At 48.8% G+C, this 18,278-nt stretch overlaps 1 protein-coding gene across 12 annotated transcripts in view; it reads right to left on the bottom strand.

The window, feature by feature from the left end:
- Nod2 (nucleotide binding oligomerization domain containing 2) overlaps positions 1–16,131 on the bottom strand; it is a 46,767-nt gene extending 30,636 nt beyond the window's left edge. For 7 of the 12 annotated variants that reach the window (XM_027405540.2, XM_027405548.2, XM_027405546.2 and 4 more), the window contains exons 1-2: positions 10,949–11,078; positions 5,463–5,929 (exon numbers count right to left, since the gene is read on the bottom strand). In XM_027405540.2, coding sequence (XP_027261341.1) covers positions 5,463–5,929; positions 10,949–11,006 — 525 coding nt within the window. In that variant the 5' untranslated portion in view covers positions 11,007–11,078. Of the gene's footprint in view, positions 1–5,462; positions 5,930–6,172; positions 7,942–8,153; positions 8,746–10,948; positions 11,079–11,676; positions 11,925–15,732 lie in introns of those variants that run through there. The other 5 variants (XM_027405542.2, XM_027405551.2, XM_027405543.2 and 2 more) reach the window with 5 other exon arrangements.
- Positions 16,132–18,278: the final 2,147 nt, after the last annotated feature.

Here is an 18,278-nt window from a genome sequence, read left to right as displayed (position 1 = left end):
CTGGCTGTCACCTCTTCTTCCCTTTGAATGCTCCAGTTAGCACTGGCCTCCCTCCCATTTAATGAGCATGCCTATATGTTCCTACTTCAGGATGTTTGCTGACTACATCTCTGTCTAGAGTGCCAACTCCCACCAGTGTCTGCCTAACTCTATCACCCATTTTAAGTCTTCTCTTAATGAGAACTCTCTAACAACCCTATGGGAAAATGAAATCACTACTTCCCTCCCTGGGAACTCTCAACAGACAGATTTAACTCCTATACTAACTGAACGTGACACCTTCCAAACTCTGCAGTTTGCTTGCTCCCTTCTGTTATGGTTTATCCCCAGCTGAAGTGTGAACATCTGCACAACAAGGTTTTCTGTTTTGTTCACTGAGGGAGTCATGATGACAGAGGCAGTATGAAAGGACTTGGATGGATGGATGGATGGATGGATGGATGGATGGATGGATGGATAAATGGATACATGGGTGGTTGGATCCCTGGATACATGGGTGGATGGTAGAAGACTCCTGAAGTCTAAGCCCTAAAACGAGAATGCTGCTATTGAAAAGCATTCCATGCTCACCCTACAGTCCACCAAGAGCTCTGGTATGGCAGGATCAAGTATGTCTGTAACACAGGAGACAATGAAGATAAGGAACAAGTCAAAGAATTTGACATTAATCACCAGGTTTTCTTCCCCACTCCACTAGATGCTGTCCCTGCTGCTGCCATGGCAGCCTGAAGATCTGCATTCTGATAGGATGAAAGAGGATCCCAGTACTGGGAGAATCCTGGCACAACTAAAGAGTGGCTGCCACATCCCAAAGCCAGGTTTTAAATGACCATGTGCAAAATGAATGCCAAGGCTACCTTGCCACTACCCAAACCACTCATCCTGTAGATTCCCAATTAGACCTCTACAATTAGACCTTTACACCAGGCAGGAGACTTTATGGCTAGAAACACTGCCATTTACTGACTATCTATTGTAGAGGTCGCAGCAGGGATGTTTCACCTGCTTGCTCAGTAAGTTTCAAAATCTGTCATTTTAATAATAAGACAAACAACAAAGGCTTACCAGTACCCAAAGAAAGTGTCAGATATGGGAGATCAGAGCCAAATTAGTGGGCAAGGGAAAACAATGTGAAGGTTCAAAGGTTTATGCAGGGAGCAAGTGATGTCACACAGTGGTAAAGCAATTGCTTAGCATGAACAAAGCTCTGGGTTCCATCCCCAACATGAAGAAGTATGTAGCATGAATAAAACAATCCCACCAACCCTACAAATGAGAAAACCAACTATTAGTATCATTAGGTCTACATAAAAGACTATATCCCTAAAACAAGAGCAAGAAACTGTAATAAAGGAACAGCAAAAACCTTTGCACACTGCAAATGTAAGCAAAGATGGAAACTTCAAGAGTTCAGAATTGAAAATACCATACAGAAAACAGCACAATGTCGCCTGTGGTGGCTTGTACCTGTAGTCCCAGTACTTGGGAGGCTAAAGAATGAGGATTGCCCCAAATTTGTGTTACATAATAGTTCCAGGCCAGCCAGGGCTATAGTGTAAGATCCTGTCTCAAAATGACAGCAAAAAAAAAAAACAGCAATGAAAAATGGAGAGAAAAACTGGAGGATTCATCTAGAAATCCCAGTGTTCAAGCAGCTGCAGTTTCAAAAAGAGAGTAGAAAGGGAGGCTGGGCGGTAGTTGTTCACACCTTTAATCCCAGCACTTGGGAGGCAGAGGCAGGCAGATCTCAGTGAGTTCGAGGCCTGGCCTGATCTACAGAGCGAGTTCCAGGACAGCCAGGACTACATAGAGAAACACTGACTCAAAAAACAATGAAAAGGTGGGGGAGGGAGAAACAATATATTAAAATCACCAGTATACTCATCAGATGAATTTATTGAGCACAAAGTTTCGAGTTTCTGTATTCAAACAACCTCTTGAATACCCAGCACCCAAGGCAGATGATCACAAAAATTCAGCATATTATGGACTTTTGACTACTTTCAGAAAGAGACAGAAATGGTCTTTGAAGTCTTCATGGCAGCACTATACAAGGCCAATGACCAAGTAGTGCCACCAAAATTCCAAAGGAAAATGATGGCCAGAATGTTTGTTTGTGCGTTTTCAGTGCTGGGAATAAAGCCTGGGGCACCACACACTGGCTCTCTACTACTCATGTAGAACTCCAGAGCCTTCTACTTTGAGACAGGGTCTCACCAAATGGACCAGACCATCCTTACACCCCCTCACTCTGCAGCACACACAGTCCTTAGATTTGCTCTCCTCCTGCCTAGACTCCCAAGTAGCTGGGATGTGACACTTGGACTTTATCCCTAGTCAAGCAATCAGTCAACTATGAGGGAATCTTTAGACACTCAGAAAATTCAATTCCATATATATATCCAAAATGGAGTAAACCAGCCTATGTCATCTGAGAACAATGGTGTCATCCACAGAAGTGCCGACCTGTACCTGGGAGTCAGAACTGGCTTTAATGAGCTCAGAGCAGTCTGGGCAGCACAGCCCACTTCCTGGGACCACATTCCCAGGCATCCTTCCCACATCACCTCTGACAGATGCTCCAGCTTGAACAAGTCCAAGATTTCCCTACACTCACCAATGACCTTGTCACTGACCTACTAGTGGGTCCCTGATAGACTCCCAAGGAAGGAGAAGCCAGGCCACATCCTAAGACCCTGGTAAGTTGCTCTGACCTGGAGCCTCCATCTGAGAAGAAAAGGCAATGTTGCTGTTTCCTGACATCAGTATGTTTAGCTTGCCACTTTGTTTTTTAAAAATAAAATATATGGTTTGGAAACCATAAAGAAAAGCAAAGGAATGATTAACAGACAAGCCAGATAATTGGTTACCTCTACTGGATGCACCTGAAGGACAGGGTACCAATCACATGCAGTTTCTGGATATAGGGAAGTTTTTACCCTAGACATAGGAAATGCATACACTATTTTGTAGACATAGTACACTTCCCAATTTGAAACTGTTTAAGTCTGTACTGTGACAGGAGCAAGCAAATTGGAGCTCAGTCTGTCACCTCAGCCCCACTGGCTTCAGCATCTGCATGAGTCACAGGGACAGCTGGTATCACAGTTGGCGTTGCCAGCCTGAGGTTTCCCAACAACTGTTATACCCAGATGAGTAAAACTACACAGCGCTTTCACATCTTATGACACAAAGGAAAGTGTACACTCCCTGGAAAGAAACAGACCTAGATTCAGTTTCTAGCTAGCCCTTCCCAAATGGGCAATTCGTCCTTCATTCTCAACAAACACACCTTCCGTTGACAGAAGGATGTAGCAGGGCTTAACTGGGCTACTAGAGAGAAGGCTGGTCCCGTGTCTAGTGCACACCCTCTCTGCACCTGCTCAGAAAACAGGGGCAAAGGGGGCTCTTTAACTTGCATTCTGCTTTATTCCACAACCTGTTTTCAGTTCCCAACCTTCAACCAATGATAGCCATCTCTACAAAGAAAAGGGTTAATGCTAGAGACATGTTTGCTGGAAATGCCAAAAGTGCTACCTACACTGAGTTAGAAATTGAGCCACTGAGGGAAAGAAAGCCAAGACCGTGGAATGCCAAAGCTGAAGGGAACTAAGAAAAGGTGGATTTTAATCAATTAACTTCAGGCTGTGGGACACCTTTGGCACCTCTAAATCCTCAGAGCTGTTATTCTGTCCCATCCCCTGGCTCACTCCCTCATCTTCAGGGATGGCTTCTGTGGTCCACTTAGTCCTTCCTTCCTTCCTTAACCATGTAGACTTGGCTGGCCGGCAACTCACTGAGTGCTGGGATTAAAGGCGTAAAGCCCGACTATGCTCATGGAAACCCAGCCTTTCTCCTTCCCAGTAGGTTAAAGGCCCCCCCATTCTGCTACATCCCATAGATAGGGGAAGGTCATGCTCTCCTTTCTGTTTCCTTCTGGGTATCTACAGACATCCACTGATTGCTTCTTTGGCCTGTAAGTTATTCCATTTTGTTTTCTAGGACAATCCCAATACTTTAGGTACTCCTGCTCCCACCTCCTCCAGGGCCTAAGCATCTGGTGGCGTTCTTCAAACCCTTCAGAGAATCTCTCCCAGAATGCACTGCTGAACACTAGATCAAAGGTGAGGAGGTCCAATCTGGTAACTACTGTGTGAGCTGATTCTGCCCCTACAACCAACCGGTCACAGGAGGCACCAAGGAGGAACAAGAAATAGGTGCTTTTGAATGCTAAGGGAAGGCACACTGAGACACACCTTCAGGCCCCGCACGCAGTAGTGAGAAGGCCCAGGTCATGAATGTGCTGTAAAGACTTAGCCACCTCCAGCAGCTGGAAAACAACACTGGAAACAGATGCTCATTTATATCCACCAAGACCTTTGCCTACCCAAACCCACCTGAAGTCCAACTTGCCCATCCTCGCACTGAAATATATGTGGTTCTACTAACTTACACATCTCATCAACGAGTGCTGACCAAACAAACACCTATCACCTGCAAAGTCTCAACACAGCTTTAACACAGAACCTGCCATACGGTAAGCCTAATAGATTCCGACTAAAGGAACAAGTCAAGGCCAAAGTCCACCACTGACTGCTCCTTCACTACTGCAGATTTCCCAAAACTGTAAAGTAGAGTATCACTATTTTCCATGCTTCCCAGGCAGCCTGAGGACCACCATTTACAGGAAAACAGAAGTTTCAGAAATGCACAGCAATACTTTTCTGCCCTTGCGGTTTCTGTAGAATCACTGCATTTCAGGGGCAGTTACCTGCCAATTCGAACGCAGTTTCATATCTGAAATCCTAGGTGGGCATTTAAACTATATTGGCACACAGTGGGCTATACTATTAAATTCAGGTTTAATATATTGCAGAATTATTCTCCATTGAGCTGTTGATTTGAAGCAGACAGCAATAAAAGTCTGCAAGTACAGAGAGCCACTCAGCAGAAATGACAGCAGCCAGAGATGATGTTAGCAGACTTCCCAGACACGTCTCTAATTGATACATGGATTAACTCAGTGAGTTCTCCCCAAACCCTTGAGCATCAGAGATTAATAGTGTCATTCAATGAGGAAACTGGGATGGGAGAAATGAAGGGTAGAGTCTAAGGCTGGGGTAGAGCAAAAGGCCCCAGCACTGCAAACAAGCAAAATAAAAGAGAAAAGAGAGGAGAACTAGATGGAGAGCTTCTATATAGAAACATCCAGTCACACAAAACTGACCTAGAACCTGAATCATTCTGGCTACTGAGTCCAAGCCCTCACTGCCAAGCCACAGATGCCCCCACCAAAAGTGACTTGCTGGTACAACCAAGAGCAACTTTGACCTGGCTGGTCGATGCTGCATGGGAAATCTCACCAATCATGCTATTCCGTGAGGCTGACTGCACAAGAACAACAGTCTTGGTAACTAAGCAGCCTGCCCCTGTGAATTCTGCTGACACAGGCCACTGCTTACCCTCTGGGATGATGTGAAGATTGGCAGCCTGATCTCATCACATTCATACTGGCTCAGGAATCCTTGCTCTCTTGCCAGCTCCAGCATGGCTTCTACATGGTTGTAGAGTCCCCGGACAATGGCTGGCCGGTGACTCTGCAGGTCTCTGGTTGGTTGAATGGAGTGAGTGTCCCAGCAGCCATGCAGTTCCAGAGTATGACTGTTGGCCTGGGCCTCCTGGACAGCTTCAAGGAGCTTCTGACAGCCCCAATCACCCTTGTTCCAGACTGTGTCCAGTAGGCGCCTGGCAGAATGGGAGAGAGGTTGGCCAGGGAGGCTAAGGCCCTCATAGTCCTCCCAGGACAGCACATCCCAGGATAGCAGCCAGTCCAAGATGCTCTCAAAGCCCTCCAAGGACCCCGAGACCAACAGTGCCACCAGCTGGCTCCTCTGTGCCTGGAAGTCTTCCTGTGAGCACATGTCACAACCTGTAAGAGAGAAGGGGAGGTCAGAGGTCAGAAAATGACTTCTCTAAAAACCAGGCTATGTAGAGAGCAACCTACTCCAAGTCCAAGTGGGCTACAGTTGTGCTCAGGCATTCTCCAGGCTAAGTTCTCTACAAAGTGAGGTCCCAGGATGTCAAGAAACTAGTTGGAGTTCCCACAAGTTTAAAGTAGCCAGACATTTATATCCTCAAGCCCTGGGCTCCCATAGCAATGCTTGCTCTCTACCTTAGGAAGTTTCACAAGGCAGTGTTGACAGGAGAAGTAGTCTCCTGCAGATCAGTTCCCTTCTACAGAGGCAGGCCACACTCACAGTCATATAGCTTTGGAACCACTGGATCCTTTAAGGACATCCTAAGTGCCTTATTAAAACATTGCATTTCCCACTCTCAACTTCTAGAAAGCAGGTGCTGTGGCCAGTCCCATCTACAGAGAGGGAGCTTGAGCTAAAAGAAATTTTGTAGTATTTATCATAGCTTGGAGGGACAGGGCTGGGATTGGAACCCAAGTAGTGGGATTCCTTGCCTGATGCAAACCTTTGTCTCTTACTGGTATCCCCACAGGCCCCCAGCCCTGCCCTCTGCACATAACCTATTATTGCTCCATGGGCAAAGCTAGGGCTTGCAGCAAAGATGTCAATCCAGGTAAAATAGGATGTCAGGGTACACATGAAGTTGGCTTGAAGCCTACTGGTACACCACCCAACAGCAACACACACACTGACACGCGCACACACAGACACGCGCACACACAGACACACACACACACAGACACACAGACACACACACACACACACACACACACACACACACACACACACGCCCTTAGGCCCTTGCTCCCTCCCATGCATTCAGCAACACACACTGCTTGCCACCCTGCTATTGCTATGCTCAGGAGCCAGTACTGAGCTCAGCCTTCATTCAGTCCCAAGTGCTGGGGCTTTGAAAGGAAGGGACCATCAGAAACCTCAGGCAATGGAGATTGCTGAGCTGCAGAGAAAAATCAGAACATTTCAGTGGGCCAGTTTGTCATTGCCACTGTCCAAGATAAGGGCTGGGGCTGTGCCCAGAGAAAATGAAAGCGAAAGAGTACAGGCACAGAGGAAGAGGAACAAAGGTTTCCTTTCACAACCAGGGACATTCTAAGAAGGTCCTGCAGTGGAGAGGGGGCAGCTGGAAATGGTCTAGGGAGTCTAAGCCTTTCCTGTTAGATAGTGGTTATCTTCCCTCTATGGCTGGCTCCCACAGCAGGCTAGATCTCCCTCATTCTGACACCCCCAAAGGTTTGCCCAGCACTGGGTTCAGTGGAAGCCCTGGGGTTGTTAACTCTAAACACACCCATGGAGGCCTGGGGCTGGAATGCTCTGGGGCTATCTTCAATCTCTAACTCAGCACCATGTTACTAACATGAAGGCCGGCAGCCTGGGGCTGGCCAGATGGGCAAAGTGAGGTAGGGAAGCTACCTGAGCCTCTGGCAGCTTAGGAGAGAAGGTATCCCTATTATGGAGCTACTGTAAGCCAGAAGCTGAGAGTTCTCACTGGCCAAGCAGGTCACCCGTGCCCTGGGCTCAATCCAAGCAGAGGATCCTAGAGTAAGGGGTAGGGGGACAACAGCAAGTGCCAGCATGAGCTAGGGCCAAGTCATGGAGTGTTTCTCATCTGTGCAAAACTAGCCATAGTTGGAGCACCATCTAACCCACCACCCCTGCTCAGGTCCTGAGGAAAGTAACTACTGCCCCCCCATCTCCCGCCCCAAGAGAACAGCACACAGGCAAGGGCAAGCACTCTGGCCTGAGGTCTGAGGTGCAGCCGGGAAGTACAGAGGATGGAAAGTGCTAAAATGGGATGCCTGGCTCACTTTATCTTCAGGGTACTGGGTAAGACACTTAATGCTTCCTTCTTCTGCAAGCACATGAGCCAAAAGGCCCAGAGGCATTGCACAGGCAGTCCCTAATCCAGCTGACCCACCCTAGGGGAAATCCCACAAGCTGAGCAGGAAGCCTGAGCTGGCAGCCCAGCACCCAGAACTTGCTAGTTCTTGGCAGTCCTGGCACAAAGCCTGGGACATCTGCACTGGCTTTCAGTCAAAGACCCTAGGGATGTGAGATGTCTCCAATAAATGTGCTTGCCCAGGATAGAAACAACTGGGAGAGAGCAGGAGCTCTCTCCAGATATTCCAAGAGCTGGCCAGATACCCAAACCATACACACCCAGACAATGACGTCAGTCCTGTGGACACAGGCAGGGTGAGGCAGGAAAGCCGTGTGGCTCGGTGCTCTGCCTCCATCCACAGCTGGAAAGTCCCATCTTGCCAGTCTCCTGCATACCACAAAGCAAGGCATAGCCCCACAGACCTATTCTGCCAGTCCCCTGCCTCTGAGTAGGCCATCTTTCTATCTCATCTTAAGCAGCTGGAAAAGAAGACCTGGGGTTGATACTATCGTCCTGACCAGCTGAGGAGTCCTTCATTAGTTTATCTTGTTCGGCTAAATTTGGAAGAAAAAGCAAAACGATAGATGCTCTTGTCACCTGTTTCATAAAAGCTGGTCTAGTATCCTGTTCCTGCACCTTCCTACTCAGTCAGACTCGTCCTCTCCAGGTTAAACAGGCTGTTCTGCTTCCCTGCCTTTTCTTCTCTATCCAGCTAGGGCCACCTTGGAGTCACTCTTAGGCTCTGCAAGACGGAACCCAAACAAAGGGGGCACCAGCTTGCTGAAACAGAGGGTCAAGGGTATCTACAGAGGCCCCTCTCAGCCAGGTGGTGGTGGCACATGCCTTTAATCCCAGCACTCAGGAGGCAGAGGCAAGCAGATCTCTGTGAGTTTGAAGTGAGCCTACAAGAGCTAGTTCCAGGACAGCCTCCAAAGCCGCAGAGAAACCCTGTCTCAAAAAACCAAAAAAAATTAAAAGTAAAAATAAAAATGAAAAAAAGCCCCTCTCATCCCCAAGCCCCCAAACACACACACACACACACACACACACACACACACACACACACACGTGCTCATGCACACGCCTGTGCCCCAGCACCTCCTTCCTTCCCAGGATCATAGGCAGCCTGGTTTTCCTTGAAGTTCCCAGCTGAGGATTTGTTTGAGAGCTGAACAATCCTTGCAGTGTCCCAGGCCTCCAGCAGATGGGAGAGGAAGGGAGGTCCCCAGAAGAGTGTCCTGGTCCTGGCTGGCCAAGCTTTCCCTGGGGCACTAACCCCACTCTCCATCTCCACTGAGTTGCTCCCCAGGACATCAGTTCCCATCATAGAACAAACAAACTAATTCATCCTTCATTTCTGCCCTCCCTTGTCTAGGCCTGAACTTCCCAGTCCTCCCTTCATCCTTCCCCCCCACCCCACAACCATTACAAGTGAAAATGCAAACCATGACTTCCAGTATTTGGCCTTCTGTTCCTGGTCTTCCTTTCTGACAAGGACTTTTGTTCTACCTGTTCACTCTCCTCCCTGGAGCACGTCTCTTGAGGCCATGAAGGATTTCTCTGACCTTCCTTCCCACATGCTAGCTACTCTTTCTAGCCATTCTGCCTCCAAGGCTGATAACACACCTCTGTACTGCCGCCGAACTGAATCACTGCCACTTCTCTGAGCCACTCTCTCCCCACATAAGCCCACCTCCCCACAGGCTTAAATTCCCAACTATGTGGCAGTGATGCCTGAAATGTCACTGACAGTTCTGGACAACATTCAACATCATGTGGTACCTACCAGCATCTCCAAACAACTCAATCACTGGACCTTCCTCCTAACAGCTAGCTCCTTTCTCAACTGAAAGTGGCCCCAAACTGCCAGAGTCATCCTTGACTCTGCCGCTCTCGGGCATCACAGACCATCCACCCAGCCTTCAACAGACCCCAAATCTGAAAGCCACAGTTTCTCTCTCCACCTCTCTCTATACCACAACATAAGCCCTGAAGCCTTCTCATGGTTCCTTCATCTGCCATGACCCCCTATAGGTCAATGTTAGTCACACAACTAGATGAACCTGCCAGATCTTAAGTCAGAGCAGAGACCTTATCTGTTCACAGCCCAGCCCACTAGTGGATCTCATCATAGTCAAAGCGAAAGCCAAAAGCCTTTATAGCAACCTCAAGCTCAATACAAGAGACCTCAACTTCCACCCCTTTCCTCCTAGCCTCCATTGACTCCCACCCTGCTGTAGCCCCTCACCTGCTTCCTCACTCTCAGAACAAGGGAGCCTGCTCTGGTCTGTGGTGCTCCTGCCTTTGCCTAAGCTTTATGCTCACAGGGCACTCTCTGTCCCACAGATAGTCACATGACTTGCCCATCACCTCCTTAAGATTTTGTTCAGTGGCCACTGTCTCAGAGGGGCCTTCCTATGCTATGTAGAACTGTGGTCCCCAAGCCCTGTCCCAGCATTTTCTCCCCACAGTCCTTTTCATCATCTGCCATGGCAAGCATTATCATGATACACTGCTGGAGCTCCTCTCTGGACCCTGTGCCTCACCCTGTGAATAGACTGGTCTGAATGAATGAGAATGTCTTTATTCCACACAGCTTGGGGAGGTAGCTGTGGAACCAGAGAGTAGCCATTACAAGGCACAGACTTTAGCCAATGGGCTAGTAGGAAGTGCCTGCTCACTGGGCCACAGTGAGTGCTGACCTGGGTGAGAGAGAGGGGCAAAGTGTGGGCCAGTGCCAGCTTGGAGCTGCATGTGGAGACCACCTGGCATCAAATGGCCAAGAAACCAGGGCCTCCAATAGCCTCACAACAGACTGACTGGAAGAGAAGCAACAGAGCTGTCACTTGGTCTTTTCCCCAATTGGGCAGAGGTGGCTGATGGAGCCAGCTTTTCTGACCCTGCAGAACCCTGGCCCTAGGGGGAGATCATACTCCCCCTAGGGCAGGAAAGCCAACAGCCTGCCCCAGGCCAGGACCCTGCAGGATCTGAAAAAAAAGAACAACAACAAAAAAAAAAAAAAAAAAAAAAAAAAAAAAACAGCCATGAGAGTTTCAACCAGCTACAGACCTACCCAGAGGCTTGGGAGCTAGCTTGTCCAGACATAGAGGCACCAATGACTTGAGAAGCATAAGAGAGGATCAAGCTTGAAAGCTGAGCTGGCACTGGGCAGGTGGCCGTGGGTCTCTCCAGGCAGAAACAGCTTTTGGCCCCAGCTCCCACACTTACAAATGAGTAAGGACAGGCAGGAGACACCTGCAAGGATCAGGGAGCAGCAGCTGGGGTCTCTGAAGACCAAAGACAGAGAAACTGAGGCCCACGGAGAGGGGACAACTGTGCCAGGAATGGCTCCTCCTGCGACCCAAAGCAGGATTTCCTCCTTCTGGGTAAGGACCTCACCTGCAAGTTTTCACCTCCACTGTCCCAGCCACCCCCAAACCTCAGCCTCCCCTTAGACTTCAAAGGATCCTGGGGCCTCAATGGGCTTCCCGTGCCCTAAACCTCTTCATCTTCAGTGACCACAGTCTGACACGGGTCCCCTCTCGAGAAGCCCCTTTCCTTCTACAGCCTATCTATTCTGCTGATGATTCCACAGGGAAACAGTTCCTTCTGGAAGGAAGCGCAGAGCCAGTTAACACCATCATAGGGATGGGACATTAGGCGCTCGTGTTCTCCACCACACCGAGCCCGACCCCTCCCCCCCCCCGGAGCACTAAGTCTGCCCCCAGAAAACCTCTTTTCACCCACCCACCCACCACCCCGAGCACCCGCAGACCACAGAAGCAGCAGGCAAGCACTCACCGCCAGCTGCAGCGCGGGGTTCCTCCGCCCGCCTGGTGGTGACTCCCTCCGTGATCTTGCCCCGCCCGTCGTTCCACCTACTTAGCCAGTGACCCCGCCCACTGTGGCGGATTCGGAAGGGCGGCCACACCCCTCCTGATTTCCCTCTGGGGACAGGTGGTAAGACAGGTATCTTGGAAGAAGCCTGCCTGCGGTGCAGTGTATCCTGCCCTTGTGTGGCCGGCTTTCTGGGCCACCTTCCAATTAGGAGGGAACCATAGAGTCCCGAGAACAAGAGACAGGAAAGCCCTCCCTGTCAGCAGGAACCGATGCACCCTCCCAGGGATCTGTAAGCCCTTTAGTCTTGATGGTTGCATTCCCAGATGGCTGTGCTGGGTGGAGACTTACTAGGACTTTAAAGTTACTCTCTTCCCCTTGGCCGTCAGTCCCATGCAAGCTGAGGAGAGGAGGTCACAGCATATTAGCACTTGCCTCCCACACAGTGCTGGGCTCTACCATCATCCTAATCAGAATTCAATAGTGTTGTTTTGTTTCTATTGCATTCATTTGATTTTATAACTTCCTATTCTTAATGTTATTTTTAATGATTTATTTAAATTTTATTTATTGTGCATCAGTGTGAAGGTGTCATATCCCCTGGAACTGGCGTTACAGTCAGTTGTGAGCTGCCATGTGGGTGCTGGGATTTGAGCCAGGTCATCTGGAAGAGCAGCCAGCTCTTAACCACTGAGCCGTCTCTCCAGCCCCTCTTAAAGTTATTTTTAAAACACTTGAATGTGAAGCCTCATAATGACATTGACACAGAGTTTTTGTGTATAAAGTGAGGACATGATCACTCAAAGGTGTGGTTGAGGGGGAGGTTTTTATTGTAGATATGAGGGAGAGCACTGCCAGAGGCATCTGGAAGAGTCCAGAGCAGGGAGAGGAAGCAGTAGCTTGAACCTGGCCAGCAGACAAGACTGGGTCATTGGGTGGGTGGGGGCATTAGGGAGAGCAAGAGAGGAAGAAGAAGAGACAACTAAGAGAAAAGGAACCAAAAGAGGAAGACAAAAGAGAATGAGCCAAGAGAATGCATGGCCAAAACAGCAGGGTTATATGGGAATGAGAAGTTGGGGGAGGGAAGCCCATGAGCTGGAGAAGTTTACAGTGGGGGGGTGGGCTGAGGAGCACCACAGGTACTGAGTGAGCCTGGAGGCTAGCATGATATCTAATAGGCACCACAAAGAGCCATTCATGTGGCATTTCTTTTGAACCTGACACTTGTTGTGTGCTGGCCTCTGCTCACAGTAACTCCCTTCATCACCCCCACACCCTGCAGAATACTATTCTTGTCCCTAACTTCTGCATGAAAAAAGTGAAGCACAGGAAGAAGGTTCATTAGCCTGTCCACACAGTGAAAGCACCCTCAGCATGTAGCCCAGGCCTTGGGTACCAACGACTATGTGTGCACTAACAACTACCTCATACTGCTTCTAGGTAAGTGTTGTTCCAGTGGTCCCCAGCCAGCTGAGCTGCCTCTGCTTCGTTTAAAAGAGAAGTTCTTCCCTAATGGGGGGTCCCTGTGGGGCTCAGCCCTGTCTATGGGGTGTTTAGCAGGATACTTATGGGAGCCTATGCAGGCAGCAATAACCAACGTCTTAGCAGAGGGACTGGATATTTTGTTTTTTATTTAAAATGTTTACATTTATTTATTTATTGTCTGTGGGTATTATGTATGTGTGTGCACATATGCTTGGCACATGAATGGAGAGATCACAGGACACCTTGCAGGAGTTAGTTTTCTCATTTCACCATGTGGGTCCTGAGGATCAAACTCCGGTTGCCCAGGCTTGACAGCAAGCACTTCTACCCACTGAGCCATCACATCTCCCCAAAATTTCTTACGTTGTTATGTGACAGTGTATAATATTCCAGGTGGACCACGGGGTAGCTGAAGCTGACGATGAATTTGAAGACCTGATCATCCTTTGTCTTCCACCTCTGCATTGGCTTTGATTGGCTGTCACCCATGTTGGAGTGGGCTTTGGTGATGCAGCTGTCTTTGAGGCATTTCTGCTGCTGCTAGTAGCCCCTCCCCCATACTCCTATAAGTAACCCCCATAAATTTGTTGGTTCATTAAATTGAACTTTGGTGGTATCCTTACTTTGTTCTGTCATTCTCTGCCTGAGTGAGGAGACGTTTGTTCTCAGAATAGGATCACACAGTGAGAGCCACCATGGCTACCTGAGTTCAGATCTCCATCACTCACCTAGGTTAAGCAGGCACTGCTGACCATTCTCAGTATTTCCAGCATCATTTCCTTCATGGAGCATCCCTAGTGAGTCTCTTTCACAAAGTCAAATCGAGGGTGCTTATCACACTCAATCACAGCAGACAAGCTAGGTGTCCTCATAGCCACATAGCCTGTGATGGCTAATGTTGGTGGTCAACTCAACCCAACTGAAATCATCCAGAAAATCTACAACTCACATTTCTGGGTGTCTATGAGGGTATTTCCAGAGAAGCTTGGTGAATTGAGTGGGAAGACCTGCCCTAAATACAGTATTGCCTACTAGGGTGAAACCATAGCAGCCAAATGATCCCAGGAGACGGGTCCTTCGTGGTCTGTTGCCCTGGTTTGTACTCTTAAGGTAAAGAAACAGAGGTCACCAGAAGCTACTGTCTTCCTCTAGTGGGCCAACTACCCAGAGCAGGAGCTGCTGGTCAAGTCTCTGCCCTTCTCTGCCCCTTTAACTGGGGCCTTACCTGTCATTCGGTGGCCACACTCCACAGTCCCCATGGGACTCTCCTTGTGCTCTAAGCTGTGAGGAGCAGCTGCCCATGTGTCATGTACCATCAGCCTAGCTGGCTTTCTATTCAAGCTCCTGTTCCCTGCATGTCCTCCTCTCCTAACTGACTGAGGCTTCTGGAGGATCAAAGCACCCAGTGGTCATTGCTGACTTCTGCTTTGGCACAGGTATAACCCCAGCTTGTTGTTGAGTGACTTATTGGAAGGTGGACAAGTTTAGCCAGGTACTTGTCATTGAGCTGCCTCAAACCTGCAGGGCCCAGTATGTCTGGGTGTCCTGGATGGCCTCTGTCCTCACTCCATTCCCACCTCAGAATGAGAGCTAGCATCCTATCAGCACCCTACTTCCTGTCCTAAGCCATCCCTGAGTTCATCAGTAAACTGGGAAGATTTTGCTGAGAGGCTGTGTCCTGGTCTGAATTCTCCCCAGTTTTACACAGTGAAATCCTGAGGGCCTGGGAGGTTGGGGAGGTGGTTCTTCTGTCTTGACTCAGGAATGGATTAGTGATCCTATGAAGGAGACCTGGGGATTCCATGATGGCAAGATAGCCATGGAGCACAGCCACCCTCGGTGGGCCCTCAGCATCTACAGGAGTCCTGACACTGAACCTGCCTCCAGAACCATAAGAAATAAATTTCTGTCATAATTAATAAGCCAGATGGTCTGTGGTGTCTTGTTATAGCAACAGGGGTGGCCTAAGAATATCAGACAACTAAGAAATAAAAGCCAGCTCTCCCACCCACGTTTTCCCACTGACTCCTTGTCGATATACCGCCTTCTTCATTGTCCCATAATGCTCCTGGATTCAACTGTGTTTACAAATCTTATTTTGATAAAATAAATATTCCAACACCCAACAGAGTGTTTGAAAAAAACAGTTCCTTGCCAAGCATGGTAGTACACACTTTTAATTCCAGCACTCGGGAGGCAGAGGCAGGCAGATCTCTGAGTTCAAGGTCAGCCTGCTGTACAGAGCAAGTTCCTGGACAACCAAGAGTACAAAAGTGAGACCCTGTCTCAAAGAAAAAGAGAGAGAGAGAGAGAGAGAGAGAGAGAGAGAGAGGGAGGGAGGGAGGGAGGGAGGGAGGGAGGAAGGAAGGAAGGAAGGAAGGAAGGAAGGAAGGAAGGAAGGAAGGAGAAAATGGTTCCTCAGCCTCTGCCTTGAACAACTTTCCTCAGGAGATGGTAGCCCTCTATCTGCGTGGCCTGAAAAAACAGCAGAGCACCCAGATCTCAGACCACCCCTGCCTGCCCCCAAGCACTCACCACATCTTCATCACATAACAGGCCTGATGAGAAAAGCTCCATTGCCTCCACTTCATAGCAAATCCTGACACAGATCAGAAAGAAGCCTGGCTGTGCTGAGGTTGAGGGCAGGCCAAGAGGCTCAGCACAGTTACAGGCTCTGTAAGCCTGTGGTGCAGAAATGAGGCCAGCACCCTCGTCCTTCCCACTGTATCTCAATGCAGCCACAAAACCAGCCAGCAGCACATATGGCCTGTGGCTCCAATTTAAAGTCTCGCAGAATTAATAACCTTTGAAAAGGCTCATCATGCATGCACAGCTGCAAAAAGGTGTGAGTGACATTACCAAATTTTGGGTCACTTGCGAAACACTTAGACAGCGTAGGTTTCTTTGCAGACCTGGAGAGATCCTCCCCAGGGATCATCAATTCCTTTTAACTTCTCAAAAAAAAAAAAAAGTTTCAGTATTGTAGTCTCAAGCATGCTTGATATCTGAAGTGGTGGTGAGCACCAATTTATTTACTTATTCATTTTCTATTTTTGAGGCACTGGGGATTGAGCAAGCAGTAATTCCTGGTACTGAATTTATTGCTCAATGCAGAATGCTTGCACATAAAACAGACAGGCTTCATCTCCTTGCGGTTGAAAAAGGAGGGGTAGCTGGTCCAGGTGCACACTGAGTCAGGGCCTGAGCTGGAGCCGCAGCCCAATTCCTTTTCTGCATTCCCTCACTGTTCATTGGCTTCCACATGTGCTCTGTCACACAGCAATGACCCACTGAGCACCCACTAAGTGTGGGCACTGTGCTGAGTGCTGGGAACAGACCACCAACATGGGCCTAGCTGCTTGAAGGTGTGGTATTTGAGACAATAAGTAAAAATATATGCCAATAGTGGTAGATGGCATGAGGTCAAGAGCAGGCTTCTGTAGAAGCAACAGCAAGACAGAAGGGAAGCTGCAAGCCAAGGGAAGGAAAAGTCCACATTGAAAGAACCTTTAAAAGGGTATTTCCAGAAAGGAAACTCCTGGACAGGCAAGTCTTCACATTTCCACCATGCTCTAGCATGGCTCTGCTAAGGGCAGCAAGGGATTCTGGGAACACAGCAGTGAAGCTGGGAGGGGAGGAGGGAGGATAGTCTGGATTGGTGCAGGATGTGGTGAGACATCACTAAAGGGGTCAGGGCAGGAGAGACACCTCTGACTTTGGATTCCAGAGAGGGCACCTGTATCTAAGATGCTAGAGTTTCCCCCTCTTGACTCCATGGCACCCCCTCCCCTCTTCTGCTCTTGGTATTGCCACAAGGGATGCCTGCTGTTCAGTCCTGGTCCACCACGATCTTCTCTACTACATTCCTGAGAGGTAGAACTTTGGGAGGTTACCACATCATGAGGTGAAGACCTTATGGAACTATATAGAACTTATGGAACTTATAAAGGAGACCCCTGAGAATTCTCTAGCCTTCTACTGACTATGGATGGTCACAACAAAAAGATAGCCATCCACAAGCCAGGAAACAGGCTCTCACCAAACCATGAATCTGCCATCGCCAGGATCTTGAATTTACCAGGCCCCAGAACTGCAGGACACAAAATTTGTTGGTTAAACCATATAGCATAGGGTACTCTGTTATAGCAATACAAGTGGTCAAGACATTGCCCTTGTCTGTCTCTCCCCTCCTCAGATCAGGCTCTGGGCTTCAGAGAACAGCCAATACCCAGCAGGTGACGAAGTCTTCTGGTCACACTAACCCATTTGTGTTCTTCCAACAGAACCTCCATGTCAGGTGGTTTCCAAAAAATGGGCCCCAGCCCTAAAAGAGGAAGCAGCGACTGTCACACTATTTCCCCATGGCTGCTAACTGCTGTGAGGAGCTCATAGGGTGTAGAGCCTGCTCTCAACACTCACTGTAGAGAGAGTGGTGTCTCAAAGATTCAAGCCTGGGCAGAGATTGGGCAAGACAGCTGCACGGTAGGAAGAAGAGGGGCAGAGTAACGCAGCCTCTCTGCAATCTCTTGTCTCCTTGCCACACTGGACACTCTGCCAGGCAACATGAGGCAGAGGCAAATGAGATGCGGCCCCTGGCACCAGGATTAGCAGGCCACAGGCACAGCGTGCACAGTAGTTCTTGATAGCCCATGCCAGAAACCAGTTGTTATGGATATGGGTGTTCTTGATATGACAGTGATGGCAGGTCAGAGAGACAGGATTGGGTGCCGTTCCCATAAACAAGACCAATAGGTAAAGAGATGCAGCACAGAGCCCGGAGAAGAAAGGCAAACTATGGAGATGTTAGCATTACATCAATTGCCAGCCCTCACATTCAGCATGACACCATCTAATGTTCAGCAAATCTTGACTCATCTTGAGCTTCCTGAGGACCTGTGGGGTTGAAGCAGATGCAAATAAGGGAGAAACCTCTGTGACTGTGAAAGGCAAGATTGATCTAGTTGATCATGGTTGACAATGTCTATTTATCACAAGATCCATTAAGTGCAAATGTGAGCCTCAGGAGAGAGAGGATATTAAGAAGCACTAGTACCCAAAGGAACACGTACGGCCTCTCTACA

This window comes from Cricetulus griseus, chromosome 3 (genome assembly GCF_003668045.3).
Source record: "Cricetulus griseus strain 17A/GY chromosome 3, alternate assembly CriGri-PICRH-1.0, whole genome shotgun sequence".
NCBI classification, from domain to species: domain Eukaryota; kingdom Metazoa; phylum Chordata; class Mammalia; order Rodentia; family Cricetidae; genus Cricetulus; species Cricetulus griseus.
The sequence above is the reverse complement of the archived record's forward strand: the minus strand, read 5'-3'. Positions and strand labels throughout refer to the sequence as shown.